Source organism: Callionymus lyra, chromosome 4 (genome assembly GCF_982586985.1).
Source record: "Callionymus lyra chromosome 4, fCalLyr1.hap1.1, whole genome shotgun sequence".
Taxonomy (NCBI): domain Eukaryota; kingdom Metazoa; phylum Chordata; class Actinopteri; order Syngnathiformes; family Callionymidae; genus Callionymus; species Callionymus lyra.
The window spans coordinates 18,116,010-18,135,091 of record NC_141821.1 but is presented as its reverse complement, the minus strand read 5'-3'; the positions used below and the strand labels follow the sequence as shown (position 1 = coordinate 18,135,091).

General features: G+C 40.7%; 2 protein-coding genes across 2 annotated transcripts; one reads left to right on the top strand and one right to left on the bottom strand.

The window, feature by feature from the left end:
• The first annotated feature begins 324 nt into the window (after window positions 1–324).
• Window positions 325–5,163, top strand: pdia4 (protein disulfide isomerase family A, member 4). Its single transcript, XM_087789026.1, has 10 exons — window positions 325–551; window positions 890–1,058; window positions 1,129–1,334; window positions 1,403–1,541; window positions 1,617–1,822; window positions 2,614–2,772; window positions 2,851–3,002; window positions 3,074–3,230; window positions 3,305–3,538; window positions 4,574–5,163. The coding sequence occupies exons 1-10, from the start codon at window positions 479–481 to the stop codon at window positions 4,984–4,986; spliced, it is 1,908 nt and encodes a 635-aa protein (XP_087645152.1). The 5' UTR covers window positions 325–478; the 3' UTR covers window positions 4,987–5,163.
• A 29-nt stretch (window positions 5,164–5,192) lies between these two features.
• Window positions 5,193–17,544, bottom strand: LOC148081961 (alanine aminotransferase 2-like). The gene is made up of 12 exons (XM_087789027.1): window positions 17,434–17,544; window positions 17,207–17,367; window positions 10,899–10,988; window positions 10,695–10,803; window positions 10,495–10,628; window positions 8,445–8,688; window positions 8,281–8,360; window positions 7,320–7,456; window positions 7,072–7,246; window positions 6,046–6,201; window positions 5,789–5,901; window positions 5,193–5,525 (listed from the first exon to the last, which is right to left on the bottom strand). Exons 2-12 carry the CDS (start codon window positions 17,351–17,353, stop codon window positions 5,435–5,437), a joined length of 1,476 nt encoding a protein of 491 aa, XP_087645153.1. The 5' UTR covers window positions 17,354–17,367; window positions 17,434–17,544; the 3' UTR covers window positions 5,193–5,434.
• Window positions 17,545–19,082: the final 1,538 nt, after the last annotated feature.

Sequence of the window (19,082 nt, the reverse complement as noted above, 5' to 3'; positions counted from 1 at the left end):
GGATGTTTTGACCTAAATTGACCAACATCTTTTAAAATACACATTTGTGCAATACAATAATATAATTACTTAACAAGCAGCATTTTTCATAAAATAAAATAAAAACTCGTTGCACAGATAAACTGAAGAAAAAAAGTATGTAAGTGCTTTTGTTTAACAAACTTGTCAAACTTGCTGACAAACAGGAAGCCGTGCAGCAGAAACTGACCAATAGCAAGCGACAACGTTTCCGCTTCAGGATACTAGTGGCGACCTCTGATTGGTCGACGGTCCTAAGCGAGAGCCAATCGCGACGTGGCAGGTCAGACAAGTGGCAGGCTGGAGGAGGCGGCGGCGTGATTCTGTATCACTGTGTATGGAAGCTGGAGACCAACTCGATCTTGTAGATCCTGTCGATCCTGTCAGAAGCTTCGACCCCTCGTCATACACACTTAAAAACCGTACCTTGTAGATAAGAACACCGCCTCATTCGTAAGTGATGAAGAAAAGCGCTTTGCTGCTCCTGGTGCTCCTCGGCGTTGCACAGTTGTCTTCAGTCAGATGTGAAGACGGTACGTCTTGTTTTTATTTTCATTCTCTTTATTTTCTATACATATTCTGTCCAATGTTGTCGTGCAAAAGAAACGCGGAACTACGTATCGTTTTTCTCTTGTGTTCGTGTTTCCCAAATACTTTCGCTAACAAGCTAATCGTCAAGCTAATGTAGCTAATGTACATGAAAGGCTTATTATGTTTTATTTATATACATATAATTTATAGCAATTAATAGTCTACCTGTGTTAAACTATTGGACCCCTTTTATGTATATTATTGAAGCCCTTCCTAATTCCCTTTTTCGTTGTTGCATGAGTCACATTTGTAAAGGTGCTGTCTTGTGTTGTTTCTGAAGATGACCCCGAGGACACTGAGGATCAGGAGGATGACTCTGACACCGACGGTGAGGAAGACGACGACACGGAGGTCAAAGAGGAGAACGGCGTTTTGGTCCTCACGGACGGAAACTTTGACACGTTCATGGAAGGGAAAGACACTGTCCTGGTCGAGTTCTATGCTCCATGGTGTGTGTTTTGTTCACACTATCATTTATCTTTTTAATTTCTGAACGTTCACCGTCTTCTTCTACTCCAGGTGTGGCCACTGTAAACAGTTCGTACCAGAGTACGAGCAGATCGCCCAGGCGCTGAAGGACAACGAGCCGCCGATACCTGTGGCTAAAGTCGACGCCACTGAAGCCAAAGTTGTGTCCGGCAGGTTCGACGTGTCGGGTTATCCCACCATTAAGATTTTTAAAAATGGAAAGCCTGTGGACTATGATGGAGCGAGATCTCAGGATGGTGAGCTGAAGCCTCCTAAACCTGTTTAATGGAATTTAAAACATCTAGTTGCTTCTGTGTTCTTGCAGCCATCGTTGCGCGAGTGAAGGAAATATCTCAGCCGGATTGGAAACCTCCTCCGGAGGCCACTCTGGTTCTGACCGAGCAAAACTTTGATGAGGTGGTCAACGATGCCGACATCATCCTGGTGGAGTTCTACGCCCCATGGTGAGCAGATCAACAGAGCCAATCGGCTGCGAGCGTTGTGTTCCTGCATCGCTTCATGTTTGTTCTGCGCGGCAGGTGTGGACACTGTAAGAGTTTGGCTCCGGAGTATGAGAAGGCGGCTCAGGACTTGAGCCAGCGCACTCCTCCCATCCTTCTTGCCAAAGTGGACGCCACCGCTGAGAACGACCTCGCCACACGCTTCGACGTGTCCGGCTACCCGACTCTGAAGATCTTCAGGAAGGGAAAGATGTTTGACTACAATGGACCCAGAGAGCGATTTGGTGAGTTTTATTTGGTGTTAAAGTCATAGAGTGACATGTGATGTAATTATAATTTGTCATGTCTCACACTGCTGTTTACACTTTTCTGTCTCTGGGCTCTAGTGATACACGATATAATCGGCTCAAGACGCGATATATTTTGATGGACTTGCATAAACCTCGGAACGCTATTGTTCCATCCTCTTTTGTTTGAATTAATAAAACTGAAAGACAAAATTAGTCCAAACATCAGCTTTAAAAGCGGCTGGAGTCTACTGTATCCTCTCATCCTAAGTCACCGCTGGGATCTTGCGGAATTATATTATTCCTTTGGCTGCGTAAGATGTAATGAGTGCTGCCATCTAGTGATAGGAAATTTAATTGCAACCTTAAAAATGAAAAAACAATGTAATATTTGCATGTTAATGTTAAAAAAAACGTATTGTGTGCATCAGACCATTGTAACATTTTTTCCATATAATATATTTATAAATTGGAGACTCAAGAACTTTAGTTTTGCTGCATTTTTTTTTTCAATTTTAGAGCTTTTCATTTTGAGTATATTTTCTTACTTTTTAACATATCTTTTTCTGACTTTTAAATGTCAGAAAATCACATTTTCGGTTGTCTTGAACCTGTCTTAGCGTTGGTATTTCTACCAGGACCTGAACTTTTATATTGAGATCCTTTTTTACATTTTTTAAATATGTAACATTTTTTGGACTTTCTATGCAGATTTTCATAATACTTAGTCTCAGCGATGGTCAAATATCAAACACGATCAGTCAACTTCTTCTTCTCTTCCTCGTCAGGTATCGTGAACTACATGGGCGAGCAGGCCGGTCCTCCATCCAAGCAGGTTCAGGCAGTCAAACAAGTCCAGGAGCTCATCAAGGACGGAGACGACGCCGTCATCGTGGGTCTGTTCAGCGGCGAGGACGACAAGAGCTTTGAGATCTTCCTGGAGGCCTGTGAGTAGATGCTCTGTTGCCTGAACCGTCGACATGATTGTCGTGGATCATTATAACACCTAATGATTTGTCCTGCAGGTAACTCTCTGAGAGAAGACTTCACCTTCCGTCACTCCTTCACCGCGGACGTGGCCAAACTGCTCAAATCCTCACCTGGTCATGTTGTTATTGTCCAGCCCGAAAAGTTCCGCTCCAAGTTTGAGCCGGCGTCTCAGAAACTTAAGCTGGAGGTACTTTTTTCTTTTCTTTCACAACGTGTCCTTGACCACGTGATGAAACTTTTCTTCTTGTTGGACTCCAGGATGCTACAGAAGTGTCCGACGTTCAGGAGTTCTTCAAAAAGCACGTGGTTCCTCTGGTGGGCCACAGGAAACCCAGCAATGACGCCAAACGCTACACAAAGAGACCCCTGGTGGTGGTCTACTACAGCGTGGACTTCAGTTTCGACTTCAGGAAAGGTGAGTTTCTCTCTCGCTGGATTGTTAACGTCTCACCTGACCGCACTCGTGACGCTTCTAACTTGGTGTTTCAGCGACACAGTTCTGGAGGTCCAAGGTGCTGGAAGTGGCCAACGACTTCCCGGAGTACGCCTTTGCCATCGCCGACGAGGAAGACTTCGCCGACGAGCTGAAGAGTCTGGGCCTGAGCGAGAGTGGAGAGGAGGTGAACGTGGCCATCCTGGCTGACGGCGGTAAAAAGTTTGCCATGGAGCCGGAAGAGTTTGACTCGGATGTGCTGAGAGACTTCGTCACAGCTTTTAAGAAAGGTGGGTGAACTCTCGGAGGATAAAACATGAATACATTTTTCTACACGACGTCACTATATTGGGACAAATCAATCCTACTGTGATGACGATATCATGTTAGTCCTGCAGGAGGCGACAAACCACAGCAATATTGAGGAGGCTTCCAAAACTTTTTTTTTTTTTTTTTTTTTTTTGAACGTTTTAAACCGTTTTAAGAGGTTGACGTTTTATGAAAGTAGATCAGTGCCTTCAGAATATTGAGTTTAACATTTCTGTATTTAAACCTTAGGTTTTCTTCTTTCTGAAATGATCCATTCTAAGCAGTGAATATTTCTTTTGAAATTAATTGAAATTGTATATTGACAGGTTAAATATACATTTTAATAATTGATTTTAAATCATTTACAAAACGAATAAGAAGCTTTTTACAGATGGTTTGTGTTCAAATTCCAATAATTCAAAAATGTATGTTTTTGTAGTCTTTTATTTTTAATATAAAACCTTCACTATTATAAAAATTGTATATTTGAGTTATAAGATACAAATCATAAAATAAATATAAAACGTATATTTATTTATTATTATATATATTTTAATGTATTATTGGAATTGCAAACTTTGTAGCAAACTTGTACAACTCAATAATACAAAAACAAATATAACCTTTAAATTAAGGAATTTATTGAATTTTTCTTATAAAAAATATTCGACAAACAAATCCAAAGATTTTAAACGTTAAATTCAACCGTTCAATATTCCGATGACACTGATATACTTGCATAATGTTTCACCAACAAATTATGATGAGACAGCATTGTTGCAGTATTTGTGATCAATATTTGAAACTATCTGCTTGATCAATAAGGAAATGTTTTTGTGGAGCCGATGAACAGCCAGAGTTTAGACTTTGCTCAAGCAGAAGCTTCAAATACGTGCTTTACATAAACTAAATATGCAGCAGTCAGTTTAGATTATTAAGGTAAAAAAAACAATAACTTTCTAAAAGTACATTGATTGATCCATTAAACTTTTTTTTTTTGCTCCGTGTGTCTGCAGGTAAATTGAGGGCCATCATTAAGTCTCAGCCCACTCCGAAGAACAAGGGGCCGGTGAAGGTGGTGGTGGGAAACACCTTCGACCAGATCGTCATGGACCCTCAGAAGGACGTGCTGATCGAGTTCTACGCCCCCTGGTGCGGTCACTGTAAGAAGCTGGAACCCGAGTACGTGGCTCTGGCCAAGAAGTACAAGTCTGAGAAGAACCTGGTGATCGCAAAGATGGACGCCACGGCCAACGACATCCCCCACGACAGCTACGCGGTGTCTGGCTTCCCCACCATCTACTTCGCTCCGAGCGACAACAAGCAGAAGCCGGTGAAGTTCGAGGGTGGTCCGAGAACTGTGGACGATTTCAGCAAGTTCGTGGAGCAACACGCGACCAAGTTGTCGAGAACCAAAGTGGAACTTTGAGAGGTTCTGCTGAGAACCTAAGAACTCTGAGAGTGTTGGTGAAGGTAGTGGCAGCAGTTACTGAGTTGTCATGGTGATCCGTCTTTTAGTTTCTGTTCGGGGGGGGGGGGCGTTTGTAATTTCTGGAAGCCTGTGAGCACTGACCAATCTTTTTAAATAAACCAGGAACACATCCGAGCACACGTGTGTTTGTCGTGACGAATGAACACAATGTTTTAGGGATTTATTCACATTCAGAGTGAAACTTTACAAGACAATGTTCAGATCTGACACAAATTGGCAACTGTTGGCAGGACCGACGTTACAACAGCAGCAGCTTTTGACACTGAAGTTATAAAATTCACTGACATTCAGGAAAAGTGCATCTCGTGCTGCAAATCTTGACACCTGAATGACTGAGATGTTTTTTTTTTTTTTAAAAAGGCACTTTCTAACATATGCACATCTTTTATGAGAACTCTTTTGTGAATCTCTGGTGAAACTCCCTGATCTTGTTCAGCATGTACTTCAGCTTCTCAGTGGGAGGGAGGATGGTCATCCTGGACACAAGAGCAGAGCAGCAGCTTTTACCTCATTACCGGTCGTTTTAAGACTATGTATTAACAGTCCGCTAGAGGGCGCTCTATAACAGTTTTAGACCTTTACCATCTGACGCCTCAAACTTCACATTATCTTGCAAACATTTTCAAAACAAAAGCATCAAAGTTCAAAATGTTAAAATGTTGCTGCGATATAAACGGAAAGCAAGTTGAAGCAGGCAGAGAATTGAGAAGTTCGAGCAAGACTTTCAGCGTCGACTCACCTGAAGTGAAACGTTCCCTCTCTCTGCCCGAATCCACTCCCGGGAACCAGACAGATGCCCTCCTCCTCCAGCAGCTTCATGCAGTAGAACATGTCAGGGACTTGACCCAGTTCCTGTGGAGGAACAACCAGTTGAGTTTAAATGCATCTAACCTTCTTGTTTGCCAGACACACTTTTGTACGTGTGACGGTTATCAAGGCTTGGTTACGTGTAGAGCTGTATTTTTAACCGCGTGCATTTCGTTTGCGTGTTCACACCTTCGCCTTGTCGATGGCCTTCTGTGGCAGGCTGATGCAAGGGAAGGTGTACATGGCTCCCTGGACCGGGTTACAGATGATCCCCGGTATTGTGTTGAACATCTGCTCCGTCAGTTGGGCCTTCTCTGCCAGATTTGATAAAACTGCATTCCGTTCCTGAGAGTGAGGAAGGAGCGTCAGATTTAGAAAACCAAAGTGAAGACATTGTCGTTTGCGTCAAAGTTTACTGAACTCAGAAGTAAGTTCGCTGGAATAAATACAGTCAGTTCTTAACAAACACATTTGGGGTCAAACACCTGACGTGAACACACAGCCGAGATCAGACGCTGAGTCACTCATTTAGAAAAACAAACTTGTATAAAGTCATTTTTTTTACAAAAGTTTCTGACGGATATTTTGGAAAATTGCACATTTGAGTTTGTTTGTTAAATTTTTTATTAGATTAAGAAAATCAAGAACATTTTGCAGATTTCATGAATGAAAATTATGTTAGATGAGTGTTGGATAAAAGATGGAATTTATAAAAAATTAAAAAATTAAATAAAAAAGGAACACTATGCTGGTTTCATAATTGGATGCTTGAGCTGATCTCGGATGCTTTGGGAAAGAGAATCATTGGTCAATTAAATGTGACATAATACAAACATTAATAACAATAAATTCAAAATACAAAATGATTCAAAACATTTAGTAAAGCGTAAAAAAGGAAAATAATTTAATTAATGAATTTTATAGAAGATATTAAGTAGAAAATGGCCTATAAAAATAATAGTTTACAAATAAGAAGGGAAACAAAATTAACCTAAATGAAAAAAATATATACATTATTAGCTTCTAAACATCTGCTATGATTCTGACCGATAATGACTTCGTATATTATTAATGCAGAAGTCGTTAACAAACCTCTGCAGCTCTCATCGTCTGAATTATGCACCACAAGAAAAATATTGTTGGACTCTTCACAAGAACTGCGGCGCCAAGTGTGTGCGTGTTTGTGTGTTTGTGTGTGTGTGTGTTTGTGTGTACCTTCATGAACTCGTTGTACGAGGGCTCCTCCGGCTGCGGGGGGTTGACCACCAGGTCCAGCAGAGCCTGACCCAGCACGGGCGGACACAGTCGGACCGAGACCAGCTTGGTGAGCTGGGCCTTGACTTGGGGATCCATGTTGATAATCTCCATGTAGCCTCCTCGGAAACCACACCTGGACAGGAAACATGGTCACGACAACGACAGAGCTGTGATCTCATTACACAAGGGAAAAAAATAAGCCTCACTCTCCCATGTAGCACTTGGACGTGGAGTGGAAAGAAGCCATCTCCACCACGTCGGAGAACTCTGGTCCCATCTCAAACAAGACCTTCTTGAAGGAGTGGAACTTGCAGCCGTCGGCGTAGACGTTGTCCTGGTACACCTGAACAAACCCAGACGAGTCTTTGGCTGTTAGTTTGTGTTGAATATAGAGACTAGAAGCAACACAACGTAACAAGAAAACCTCACAAACTTAAATTAACCTTCTGAGGAATTTAGCCCTGATTTTGAAGTTCTACTTCCTGTTAGCGTGAATATAAACATCAATCTTAGATATCGCACAAATTATTATCGTTTGTCTTAATACAATATGAAAGCTCACATAGTAACTAAAAACACATATATGCCCTATTTTTACCTGTGATTGTATTTTTTTAAATAATAAAAATCTTTTTATTTATTTATTCAATTTGTGTCTTTTCCTGGATTCTTTGACTGAACGAAAAAATGTGTTTTTACTATTTACCGTCAACGTGCAGTGAAAATTTTCCAACAAAAATTTTGGTCATACTTGGGATTAGATTAGTTTTAAGGATAAGTCGATAACCTTATACCACCAATATATTCAATTTCCGCACGTATATACTCATTGAAGGTCGTTTGTCTGTTATTGACTTATCTTCAAACTATTTAATTCCTCACATGATTTCACATTTGCTGATATGAAAATGTAAGAAACTACTTTTATAGAGAATTTTACCTTAAAATGCTTGTATCCCCAACAAACCCCCAAAAACAGTGAGACTGTGTGATGTCATCAACACCCCTAATTTTCCCTGTGTACCATTTTATATTTTTAATATCACCATGTTATTATGTGACTTATTCACTTCATTTTTGTGTACGTTTTAAAAGCTTCATGGACGTATTTGAGATTCTAGCATCTCATATAAACTTACATTAATTACTTATGAATTAAAGTGTTACCTCGTCTGCCATGAGGAAGAGTCGCTCCTCTTTGGCAAACCGGATCACGTCTTCGATACACTGCCGGCTCTGGACCTGACCTGCCGCACAGATACAACACTTCTGTATGAGGTGATATATGGTCTCCGTCAGACAGTCGTGGGTCTCAGAGTCAGAGGACTCACCGGTGGGGTTGCCCGGGTTGATGATGCAGAGCACCCTGGGGTTGCAGTGCTCTCTGGCAGCATCCACGGCTCTCTTGAGCTCGGCCACGTTCAGACTCCAGCAGTTCTCCTCGTCCAGGTAGTAGTTGATCTGCACGCCGGCCAGGTCCGCCAGCGAGGCCGAGTAAAGCGGGTACTGTGGGATGGAGATCATGACCCCCGTTCTGGTGCGGCCCTCGCCACAGACCAGCAGCTTCAGGATCGTCTAGAGAGAGACACAAGAATTAGCTCGTCCTGGTAGCGCCCTGGTTGCTGTGGTAACAGAAAGTTGCTCTATAAAAATAAAAAAAAAGCGCCTGCAGGAGGAACTCAACTTTACAGCCATAGCGGTTAAATAAACCCGCCTGACCTCAGAATCGGATAAGAATTGCATGGTTGGCATAAAAAGTGTCGACAAAGGACTGACTGGTATTCATTGCAATGAAAAGTGGGTCAATAAACAGTGACAAAGTGCACTTTAGGAACTTGATTCTTTGAACTTATTTGCACAAATTTAAGATTGAAATGTCACAGATCTGTTTTGTGAAATCCCTCAAGGTTATGTTCTGGGTCCTTTATTGTTTTTGCTGTACTTGACTCCGCTGGGTAAAATCATTCAGAGACTTCCTGATGTTTCTTACCACATCTTTGCTGATGAGATCCAGCTCTACTGCTCTTTTGATCCAACTGAGCCCCAGAGGCTGAACAGCTTAGTCAATTGTTTGCTAGAAATCAAACAATGGCTGAGTGAAAACACTTTGCAGCTAAATGTGGACAAAACTGAAACTCTGGTTATTGCTTCTGATGATAAGATTCCAGGGTTGAGTCAGTACTTAGGTGACTTAGGTCAGTCTGTCAAACTGAGCCTGAGAAGCCTGGGTGTTGTATTTGATAAAGACATGTCTCTAGTTCGACACTGTATAAAAAAACAGAAACTGTTTCCTTCAACTGAGAAAACTCTCTAAACTAAAAATGTTGTCACAGCATGATCTGGATCTTTTAATCCATGTGTTTGTGTCTTCTCGTTTAGACTATTGTAACAGTTTATTTTCATGTCTAAACAAGAAGGATCTGTCTCGCCTGCAGTTAATACAAAACTCTGCAGCGAGAATTCTGACCCGCTCTAGTAGAAGAACTCACATTTCTCCGATCCTTAAAACTCTTCACTGGCTGCCAGTTTCTTTCAGGATACATTTTTCAATTCTGGTTCTTACTTTCAGATCTATTCATGGTCAGAACTTACATCAGTGATCTGATCCAGACTTACACCCCAGCTTGGGCTCTGATGCCTGTAGATCAGACTCTACTGATGGTTCCTGACCAGAGGAGAGAAATTCTTCCAGGCTGTTGCTCCTAAGCTTTGGAACGATCTTTCTCTCCCTCTGTGTTTGATGATCTACTGACTCCTTCAAGAAACATCTTAAGACTCTTTTATTCATGCAGGCTCGATTTTCTGAGACTCCTGTGTTTTTCTCTGTGTTATCCTTACCTTTTAAGTATATATTTTATTGAGTATTGTTTTGATTATTTAAGCTCTTTGTGACCTTGGTCTGGAAAAGCGCTCTATAAATATAAATTACTTTTTTACTATTATACAGTGTCTAAGTATTGAAAGACCACTAGATGGCACTCTCTGTTTGGTCAGGTTTAATTGAATTAATAGATTAGAACCACATATTATAAAACAGAGAGTGCCATCTAGTGGACCATCTTTCAAAAAGAAGAAACAGTAGAATAAAAAAGTGTCTGTTTCATGAAGCCTCATCAACCCATCACTAGTACCAAGTATCAGTACTTATTCACACTTAAGATTGATGCCTGTAACAGTCTTGTGGTTCTAGTCAGAATGTTGGTCTCACATAAATACTTTTAGTATACGTATAAACTTGGTATACAAGTGTCTGATACGACAGTAAAAGTACACAAAGACAGACAAAGGTCTGTCTGCCAAAAGTGGGAGAGGAGCAAAGATCAGCGGGTTTATGATTGACAGGAGCTAAACCAAACAGATTTTAACTGGAGTGTTCCGTACAGTGATGGCGTCACTGGCTCCGGTCGAAAGATAGATGTTGTCTGGGTTGGATGGAATGCCTCCGTCCCTCTTCTCGATGTATCGGGCCACGTCTTGCCGGATGCACTCGATGCCCTGACTGGCACTGTAGGCACCTGTGAGCAGGTGTTTATTCAGCCAAACTGACTCCATCAATCATTCATCCTGGAACTGTGACTGACCGACACTTTGTCCTCCACACGCCTGGAGGATGCGCCTCGCTCTCTGCTTGGCATCGTCGGGGAACTTGACGTCGTCCAACAGTTCTGGATACGTGCACATGGCCACGACCTGCAGGGGTACACGGAGCAAACCCCTCAGAGTTCGTACAGGTTGGATCAGAGAACTCCACGAGGCTGGAGGCCACAGCTACAATCAGGTCTGACCTGTCTGAGGAAAGTGATCGGCCTCTGACCCATGGCGTGGGCGTCGCCGATGTTGGCTTTTATGACTTCAGAGAACGGCTTCTTGACGCCCTGTGGAAAGATTAAAAAGAGATTATTCAAAAGGAGGTGTAAAAGGTGAAAGGTCAAACGAAATGTCCAATAATATGGTTGCGTGTACTTTACTTTAATAGTGTTTAAGATACATTTTTCATCTGATCATTATCTGAGAAGGAAAAGGAACTTCAAACACCATAACCATTTTGCAGTTGTAAAGGAAAAGACCCTTAAATACTAGGGCCATAAATAACGATTACCCATTAACTACCATTGCTTAAAAAAGAGTGAACCATTAAATCCTGTCGTTTCAAATCTTTGTGAATAATCTGCATCACAAATAACTTCATAATGGATAGAGAACACAAACACTGTTGTTAGGCAGAAAAACATTGAAATATCATCTCGGAGTTTGTTTTTCTAATCACGAAAAAACATTTGGCTGAATGACAAACAGTCTCGACTTTAACATTTAGCAGAATGAGAAAAGGTTATTTGATGATGACAATTCAAGGACTCACTGCCGTCACAAAATACATGGGAGGTAATGGAGATGCAAGTCTTAAATAGACGAGTTGAAGACGATAAAAACCTTATATGTCAAATAAAGATTTTAACATTAACCCACACTAATTTTAAGCCAGTAATTTTGGCTTCTGGTACATGAGCACTTTCATTTGTGTTGGACATTTATTATTATATATTGACATTTGTATTGTTTATTATAGTCTACTGACTTCTTCAAGAAGCATCTTAAGACCTTTTTATTTGTGCAGCTATTCTCTTAATTTTCTTGTTGCTGCTGTTGTCGTTTGTCTCTACGTCTTCTTGGCCTTTTAAAGTATATATTTTAACTGTGTATCATTTTTGATTGTTTAAGTGCTTTGTGACCCTGGTCTGAGAAATGCGCTTTAGAAGTAATTACTTCCTTTTATTTACCTTCCGTTTTTTGACTGCATGAATTAAACCACGTCACAATTAAATCTTCAGTCCAGTTACTTCTTTTGTCTGCATAAATCTTATCCGAGTCCATCTTTTTAGCTGCATCAGCAGATCTAAAGCTCCTTGCAGACACTTGAGTGGTATTGGTTTTGAGGAATGCCACAGTAAACCACAGTGCAGCTTATCTTCCTCTGATAAAGACTATCGCATCCATCTAACAACATCATCCATGCGTCTGACTCTCTGGCAGGTACTTTCTTCAGACTCGTGAATCTTATGACCAAATGCTCCTCAGTGTTTATCCACTTCCTTCTCTTTTAAAGGCTTCTCCGTCCATCCTTCAGGTTATTAAATCAGAAGGGTTTTTTTAAATCATCTTTTCCGGGCCTAATTGGATCTTGAGAGCTCACGGCGTTGGAGTCTATGGGCTCTTTCCCGCAAATGCTGAGCGTCCATCAGTGAGGTAATGTGACAGTAGAGGCTGGCGTTCATTTATGCAGCAGATAAACTCGATCTGTTTCTCTGCTTTTTCTCTTCTTGCCTGACATTTAAATAGTAAAACATAGTGTTTTATGTTTTCTTTTCTAAATCCTTCAACGTCGTTTCAGGTAGTTCACCATTAAGAATTGTTTACTGGCACTTTTAGATGATAACATCTTAACATGGAAGAGACAACAAACTCCTAAAAGCGAGTTCAAACCCGTTTACCTACATCAACGTCAACATTTTGAAACAAACACAAAGGAGCGGTAAACAAGCAACACGATGCACATGATGTTTGCTGCACAAATACCTTGTTGTAGGATTTTAAGATCATCCCGTGACAGACAAACAAGGATCACGTTTGCTAAACAGAGACGACAAAATATTTATCAACGTTGACCTTAGTTGGTCGTTCAACTACTGAAGCACAAGTCGTTAAACTTTGTGAAGACACACTGCAGAGGTATGTTGTAAGACGTTCAAGCGAACAGCTGTAACTACTTGGATGTTAAGTATTAGCCTTCAGTTTAGCTAATTCAGTTAAATTAATAAGTGGTATATTGTAAATATTAAAGGCGTATCTTATGCAACAAAGTGGAATTGGCATTTACACGTGGAAGAACCCATTTAATAATTATTTTAAAAGGCTTTACAATAAATTGGTGTTTTCTTAAATAATGAAGTTAAGAAATAGAATCAAATTGACACGCAAAGCATTAAACTTCATCAAGCGAGAGCTTGGACTAAAACAAAGGAAGACGAGAAAGAGTAAGAGGACCAAGACCTGTGCCACTTGAAACTTGTGACTGAAATGTGACATTTCATGTTGATCATGTTCTAAGGTTGGTCTCGAGGTTGACATTCTATTATGCAACACAATTTTGTATAGCTCCGATATGTACATCAACTAGTAAACAGAACTTTATAAATCCAGCAGCATAAACCACAGTATCTACTGTCTACAAATACCAAACACACTAACTCTGAAGCTTCATCAGAGAGAGAATCCGGATCTAAAACCGACCTGAAGTTTAAGAACCCGACCATATTGGATTAGGAATATACATGAATGAAACCCCTGTTCTCCTTATGCAACATAACATTTGTGCTGCTTAATGGGATAATATGCCATCCATGATTATAACAAATGTGTTTTGTTTTTCACGACACACAAGTTCAGTGGAATGTCAATCTCACTCACAAATCCATCACTGAACACACTCCCTAATCTGAAAGATTAAGAGGTTCTGTACACGTACGAACAAACAAACATTCAATATTTACAATGTATCTGGGACAGAACTCATGTCACGAAAAGATCCTTTAATTTCTAACTAATTGTGCACTGCTCGTCTTCGGGCTACAAAGAGGCGTCTGTTCTGCTGCCAGCTGGTCCCTGAGATCAGCCCCGTCATCGCCAGGCACAGATTAAAAAACACAAACCAGATCCGAGTACCGGTCCAGTGCACCCCGCTGGTACCCGAACCACATAATATCAACGCTATCACGTCTCACTGAGTCTCTGTGATTTCCTCCGATCACCTGTTATGCAACGATGGGACTTGAACCAAACACAGCAGCGATTGATCCGAGACAGAGAAAACGCTTTGTTTGGGTAATTTCATCTGTTCTGTGACCGAGACACACACCCAGAATCCTGGCGAGCAAATGTGGGGATTGAATGTCAACACCCTTTTTCCCAGCAAAAATGAAATAACAGAACTGTACTGTAATACTGCCTTTGTACAAATAATAAACTCTTATGTTTATTTTCTTTTTTCTTGCCTTTTAAAGTATATATTTTAACCGTGTACCGTTTTTGATTGTTAAAGTGCTTTGTGACCCTGTTTTGAAAGGCGTTTTACAATAACTATTACTAACCTCCTTACTTACTTAGGCTTTCAAATCCTATTGTATTTTTTGATCACAGTTCTTTTATGAGGGATCAATAAAGTTTTTTTTTTACCCTTTATGGTTTGTATGGTTCAATTTAGTGCGTGTTGAATGACATTTTTCACATGCTTGTTCAGTGTTGTACTGCAATAAAACGTCAATCATTTTGTCTTCCACATCTCAAGGAATGATATCCCGCGATGACTGAGGACGAGAGGATACAGTCGATTCCAGCTGCTTTTAAAAGTTGATGTTCAGACATATTTTGGTTTCAAAACAAATGATAATAGTTACACACATTTCTTTTTTTCTGTAAATTCAGCAACACCAGAGTCAAGTACTTAATAACACTACAAATATAGTTTCGCATTATAATCCCAATTCATCGTATTGTTGCCCCTGTATCGTGATACACATCTTATTTCCAGATTCTTGCACACCCTAAACAAGATAGTATTTGTGTGACCTTGACAACATAGGAAGCAAAATATGAATGTTCTGCTCTGGTTCCGACATGTCTACATACTTTCATCAGACATTCAAATTACAGTGCCAACAGGAAGCAGTCTGGTAGCAACAAATGTTAACTTCTCTACTTGTGTCTCTTCAACATTCCTTCTTATTTGATGACTGCAGACAAAAATAAGTTTAAAAGCCTCTAATTGTAGCTTCACAGGTGTCTTAGTTTCATGCGCATGTTACGAGACACTAGCACTTCAGTACCCGTTTCATCTTGACCGTTCAACCTTCCAAGCATCCAGCAATTAGCAGACCAGGAGGTGAAACAAAATACGATTGTTGTTTTAGTGACCTCTTTAACATGGTCAGCAACAGCTGGACCGGGTTAGACTTTTGTTCCAAATTTACGACACCTCATGCCCAAAAGCATCAACATATTTCTGTAACGCTACCGACAAACCAGTTATAAGCTGTAATTACAAAAGTCCCAGTCAGTGCCAGAGACCAATAAAAAAAAAATCAGCTTCTGACATTAAATAGATTCAGTTTTAGAGTAATCCAGAAATAATCAAGTTTTATCTTTTTAAATAAAATAAGTATTCAATGAAAAATCAATCACATCCTCGCACATCATTTACAAAAAACATTTTTCATCAATATTAAATAATTATATTTATTAATGTTATCCAACAAAACAAACAAGGACACCAAACACCCTAAGACAACATTAAGACAGTAATAAACTATCAAGCAGGATTAAATTGACCTATATAAACGTTCTGTTGAGCCACAGTCAACAAAACAATGACGCAAAGAAGACTTTCCAGCGGCTGACGACCAGGCCTAAATTAGCATCCGGCTCCTCGTGCCTGAAGTCAAGAGGTTCATACGAGGACTGTGATCATGAGCAACTTAAATCTGCTGAGTTTTCACTTAAAACCGTTCAATTCTGCAACAACACAGGATGTGTCCTCACAGAGAAACTGGTCATTTTAACCCATCCGACCTTAAACCCAGTGAAAACAGAGCAGAGGTAGAAATGACGTGGGTTCGAACAAACACATTTCAAGGCCTTGAGGGTTAAGGCCATGTTAACATGGCAGCATTCCAGTTACTTACACATTTAAAGTGAGTGAGGTTTGAATCAGGAACTGGTTTCCTGAGGTTTTGCTGGAGCGTTTTTTCTTGGTATCAGTGTTCAACACGAGAGCCAGAAAGGAAGAGATTTAAAAGAATGTTTCGGAAAGATCTAGTTGCTTCGTTCAAAATAAAATTCAAATAAGAATGCAAAAAGCAAGAGTTTAAACATAGAACTAAAGAACAAGAAATAGGGAAACATTGATTTTAAACCAACAATGAATGGAAGCAAGAAAAATGGAACAGCTACAAGATGGAAATGAACATTTTACAGGGGACATGAAGACGTTACATTTGCCTATTTTAAAACAATAACTCAGATTCTTATTATCCTAAGTGAAAAAGTTATTTGGGGGCTTTTAATGAGCACTGATGAGTGCGATCACTGATATTTAAGCCACGTTAAACTGTCAGTGAAGACAAACAAGTAGATCTTCACTAACAGATCTGGTTCCCCAGGAACTACATCACAAAGCCGGACTTGTTTGTAAAGAACCTCCACTAAAGAGAAGGGCCTCAGCCCGCAACTGTCCAATGATCTTCCTCCAGGGGGTGGAGGAGGGACCGGCTTCACCCAGTGAGACAAAGCCGGACGGAGGAGTCGCCTCAATTCTTATGTAATACACTTTGCCGAGGAGAGTTCTACTCATGATCCTGCAGGAACCTCAGGCTACAACCCTGTCCTGGTTTCAAAACCCTCCCCTCGTAGGGAGAAGCAAGAGTGAAAATACTGGGAGTGTTGCATCACGTCTCTGAAGAACACTTGTGTCAAACATTCCTGGCTTCCATTGGATCAATAGCACCACATTAGAATGTAACGTGAGTAGTTGTGTTCTGCGGGGGAAGTAATGGACATACCACAAATACTCCTGATGTTGAACCCATAAAACTTACCATCGGTCAGACAAACTGGTCTTTTTCGTGAGCTGGAAAAAAATAATTTGAAGACTGATTTATGTCAGTTCTTTGTTGGCGTGCAGAACTGTAGACGTGTTTTTTTTGTTCTCGTGTCGTCATCCTGCTATTATTGGAGTTCTACCTTTGCAGGACCAGAAGGTCAACATGTTGAGAAGAACTTTTAAAAGTTTAGAAACAATGTCTCTACACTATTCACACTAATGTGCCATTATATAGTAACATGGTGTTTATTAATTTGACTTTCAATTCAAGAGCTGTGCAAGTTTGAAATATTACATGAACTAGGAACAAGCTGTGACCATACATCAGCCACAACATCCGGTTCCTTTGGCACGTGACACCATGTGTGGCGGAATGACAGGGATGTAAACACTCGTTTTGAAAAAAAAATTTACGTTTCTTGCAGAAACTTTTGCACTTACTTCCTTCAGCTCCTTCTCGATCTGCAGGGCCCGGTACACAATAGGACCCCGGACCGCGTACTCGACCCGCCTCACGTTGGGGTTCATGTTGTCCAGGGTCAGGATCTTGTCGGAGGACGGAACCCCGTTGGTGGCTTTTTGAGACATGCTGGCCTTTGGAGCTGCAAGAAAGAGTAGAAACAGATGAGCGGGTTTTGATAAGAACCAGAAGCAAGTCCACCAGTTACCAGTGGTTCGGGCGGGACGGGTGAGGAGTGAGTGGGTCCTCCTTCGAAGCAAGTCTAAGTTGGACTGTCACAGTTCACACGATCCGAGTTCGGATTACCCACGCGGTAGCCACGCCCCTCGTCCCTGATTGGTTGAAATATGTGACAAATATTTGATTGACAACCGGTTGCTATAACAACCCAACCGCAAACCAGGCTTTAATTTTCCTCTTTTGAAACGTCGAAAACTAAAAAACTACAAACAAAGGAAGCAAAAAAACGCTTGTGTTTTATGACACTTCCCGAAGACGAGCAAATTAAGATGACGATTGGTTGACGTGCTGAAGGAGGCGGGGCTTATTCTTGTTTCAATACTTATTTACTTATTAATTTAATTTTAATTTAAATCGATTATTTATACCGTTTGAAACCCGTATACGTGTCAGTCGTTTCTGTGTCACACCGAACCATTAAACCTATTATCCCCGTGAGTCACTTTCATTGACTACAAACCACTTAAAACGAGAAATTCAACACGTTTTATTCAAGGGCGCAGTGACCCCTACTGGTGAGCCGACTCACTACATGTCCCTAAATCACACATTGTATTACCCAGTTTGCGTACCGATAGTGTTTTATCCTGACTTAAATTCACAGCAACACTCTTTGTCGTACAGATAAAAGGATCCCTTGTGAAGGCCCTCAGGGTCTGAGTCGCTCCACAACAAATCATGCTCAACCAGTTATGGTCACGTGACCACTTTGACTTTGATGCAAATAAAGAGTGTTGAAGGTGTGTGAGGCTCAAACGAACACTTCAAAATGGCAGCTGAGATGGTTGTGTGTAGAGAGAGGTCTGGAGAGTCATATGATATCCCAAACTAAAATGGTCCACGTGTGACTTCTGTGAGTCTCGCACGGAACGGTTTGGCAAGCTCTCATGAAACATCTTGTTCTCGTCAGACCTGATGTTAACGTCACTCACTGAGAGAGATGACTTTTTTTTTTCCACAACACCCTCATGTGTAGTTACCAAACAACAACACGTGGCTCGTTCAAAGCAGTGGCCCCCAGCCCCCCAGGGACAACTGTTTTAATGATCATTATTGCATGAAAGGTGTTTTACTTATTTATGTGACTGGTGAATCTTGGCCAGTGAAAATAAGAAACAAAACTTGTGTTTCTCACTCCATATAAATAATACACAAACTCACACAGTCTCTAAGAGCTAGAAGACACACGCATACAGAACAACATCGTCAGCATACAATCAAACATACATAGTAGTATTTGAAGGTCATGCCATTGTATATTGACTTTATTTTTAATCTGGACGTTGGTCCGCGAATAGAATCCTGACATTTAACCGGTGAGTGGTACAAAGAAGGTTGGAGTAGAAACAGAATATTCACTGCACGTTGTTTTCTTTCCAGATGTTGTATAACAGACTTGTTTTTCTTTCCAACTTTGCTCCACCATGGCATGAAAATAAAATTTCAAAATAAATGTCTTGGCGGCCAATCATCAGCCAGATCATTCTGGTTCTAACTTTTATTTTATTTTATTTGGGTCTCACCTGGATGTCCTAATAGCTTTACTGGATATATCAGGTTGGGTGTAAATTAGTGGTAAAATAATTTTCTAAATCTCGAACCGTAACTTCCGACATC